A 3,170-nucleotide genomic window follows, 5' to 3' on the forward strand; every position below is an offset into this window, starting at 1 on the left:
ATATATTTATATGTGTGTGTAGTTATAGGATTTTATTTATATATATTCCTATGTATGTAGTTATATATATATATATATATATATATATGTATATGTGTGCGTTTGTTGTTTTACATTCTATATTTTGTGAATACTTTTTTAATTTTTTATCTCCAACAGGGAATGATCTACCACCGAGACACGCCCCTGGGCAAACACTCAATAACATCCGATTTATTTTGGAGAACGAAGCGGATCTTCCTGGGTTGTCCAAAGAATGGGTAGTGAATCGAGTCGTCAACACTACCGAGCGTAAGGCTATAATCGCTCTTCTTGAGCAACACAACCAGGTATAGCTATCGACATAAATATACGTGCACATGCATACATACGCACATGATCAAAGAGTTACATCTTAGTGGCAAATTACTTCTATTTCACCTATTTATGTGCTCGAATGTGTCTGTATAAGGAGAAAAGCGTGGTATTCACCGTTTGTTTGCGTACAGTGATGTGCGAGTGTATGCGAACGTTTGATCAGCCGATGGTCGACTGAGTCGCCAAGATCAGCAATCAAAACTACACTTCATATGCTTTAATTGATCCACCACAGTTAAGAGAATTGAGGACACTAAAGTGTTTCCCCTACATGGTGTGCATATCTGCTTCTCATACATGAGAGAATTGAGGTTCACGTAGATGTGCAGCATTCGGTGTTTCCCTCGCACGACTAGTGTGTCGCCGTTCCAGTGCGTGTAGCTTATTGTCTCTGCGTATCGCAGGTGTACACTGACATCGAGGTGGACCTGCGCAAGTATAGCCAAATCCAAACCGACTGGGCCAATGTAGACTTCAATTGGCAGGACATCACTCGGTACACGCCTATGGGTAAGGCGCTCGCACTTGTGCCAAACCAAGCACAACCACTTATCTCACCATACACAAGAACACACAACGCGAACGGTGCAGCTTGTGGATTTGGCGCAGTTGGTGTTGTCTGTGTTGCGTTTCAGCAGTCAATTTGTTTGGTTCCCGCTGGTATCGAGTGTATATCTTTATCTGTTGTTGGATGAGTGAGTGTATAGAGGCTGTGGCGATGGGGGGTTCGACCCACATACGGGGATTTTATAGATAGACCAGCTGGTTCGTACCAGAATGTTAAACTCCACCGATATGTCTGGTACAAACAAGCTTGCACTTAAGCCTTGTTTGTATATACTCGTCACAGAAACTGAAACCAGTAGATGATCAGCTCTCTATTCCATACATCGGCCCAGTCGCTGTGGGTTTGGGTGTACTAGCGTGTTCCTCCATCGAGTACCCGTCGGTATCGATTTATTCTTATGGGTCGTTCGTGCACCAAATGAATTTGCCTATACAAAATACGCACTGAAGAGGGACGTATGAATCATTGTACGGGTTCTTATAAGTTCACACAGGGTTGTAGGGTTTTAGGTTTTTGGGGTTTTAGAATTTGGGAGGTTTACTGGACATATCCGGGTGACGCTGTAGTCGCATCGGTATTAAACCACGGAGAAGTGCACGTGTGGGCCTGAATGTATACGTTCGAATGGCTTTTCTTTTGAACTTAAGATTCAAACTCGTCGTTTGCGACATGCGTGCTATTTCCCTTCGCAGAGCAGAACCCGGTTTTCCCCGACCGAGCGCTGTGGAGAGCATCGGCCATCGACCACGTTTTGGCAAAGAAAAACCGGTATGTGTGGTTGTTGGGGGACTCTGATGAAATGAGTTCGTATGTCTGGCGCAGGTTCACCACTGTGTATGTAGATTAAAATGTATGCACAACATCAAGTTAAGAATGGGTCTGTGTGTACAAGGGTGTGCGTTCACACGCGACATGAGTATATGGCAAGTACCTAATACATGTGAGCCTTAAATGTGTACTTTAACGCAAAGTTTTTACCTTGTTTTCATATACACATCTGCCTTTTTCATAGTTCTTGTCATAAGTTTTTACTCTTCGGTATTGCCACATTCATCATAGTACACCAGCCCTCACCAGGCGTATAGTGACACCAAGCGTGTATCACGAGTGTATTTACGACATGACTGCTTCTACGACATCTTCGAACCACAGGTATATCATCAATAACAACGGCGCCCGCAATGCGATGCTGAAGATCGGAATAAGCAAAGGGTATCGGTGGATCCTTCCATTCGACGGGAACTGCTTCCTCACACCTGCTGCGTGGAAGGATATGACAGAAACCGTCATGAAGAATGTGTGTACACACCGATATGTCTTTAATATGTATTACCTATTCTTTCATGTCGTTTGTATCTATTGCATTTGCTATTGCGCCCAGCCGACCCTTTCTCGTCGTGTTTGCAGCGACATTTGTCGTTTATGTAATGTGCGTCTGATAGTCATTGGTTCTCTTTTTACGGATTTGCCCCTTATTCGTCACAGGTTCATCGTAATCCTGTGGATATGCACTATCTCCTCTCTGGATTCTTATTTGCCCATCACACATCTGCAAATCTCTGTCCGAGTCTGACCCTGTTCTTGCGGGGACAGGACAGGAGAAGGGACAACGTATTATGATATCGTATTCAGGAGAAGGGACAACGTATTATGATATCGTATTCACATGTACATGCACTTGTATTCCAACTCGTTTACACAGACCAATGAGAAGTACTTCTACGTGCCCATGGAGCGTATGCAAGACAATGCCGCGTTATTTGACCCCAACTTTAAAGCGGAGGCTTTGGAGGAACCGCAGCTCATCTTCCGCAGCGACGCCATTGAGAGATTTGACGAATCCCTCACGCGATATGGGCGAAGGCCTAAGGTAGTGACTATCTCAGGAGTATATAATAGATGACGGGACACAGGAAGTATATATGTGGCGGGATAGCTCTATTCATATGTGATCATGAGACGAAGGAAGCAGACAATCGCAGGTTTTTGTACTGGATAATAGGACTAGGTATTGTGTTGGTCAATATATATATGTGTGCTAAGATAACTAACTGTGTTCATATATGCACATGAGACAAAGGAAACAGACAATGACAGAAGTTTATAATGGATAATAGGACTAGACATTGTGGTTGTCAATACGTGTATGCGCTGAGGTAGTTTTGTTCATGTATGATTATGAGACGAAAGATAATCACATGTGTTTATAATGTATAACAGGACTAAACATTATGTTGGCCAATAT

General features: G+C 43.3%; 1 protein-coding gene across 1 annotated transcript in view; it reads left to right on the plus strand.

Moving 5' to 3' along the window:
• Positions 1–153: 153 nt before the first annotated feature.
• SARC_06041 (hypothetical protein) overlaps positions 154–3,170 on the plus strand; it is a gene marked incomplete at its 5' end in the record, with an annotated part of 14,207 nt that continues 11,190 nt past the window's right edge. Inside the window, 5 exons of the mRNA XM_014300063.1 lie at positions 154–329; positions 762–867; positions 1,618–1,693; positions 2,078–2,222; positions 2,628–2,795. Of these exons, the coding sequence (XP_014155538.1) occupies positions 154–329; positions 762–867; positions 1,618–1,693; positions 2,078–2,222; positions 2,628–2,795 (671 nt within the window). The remainder of the gene's footprint in view (positions 330–761; positions 868–1,617; positions 1,694–2,077; positions 2,223–2,627; positions 2,796–3,170) is intronic.

This window comes from Sphaeroforma arctica, assembly GCF_001186125.1.
Source record: "Sphaeroforma arctica JP610 unplaced genomic scaffold supercont1.416, whole genome shotgun sequence".
Lineage (NCBI taxonomy): Eukaryota > Ichthyosporea > Ichthyophonida > Sphaeroforma > Sphaeroforma arctica.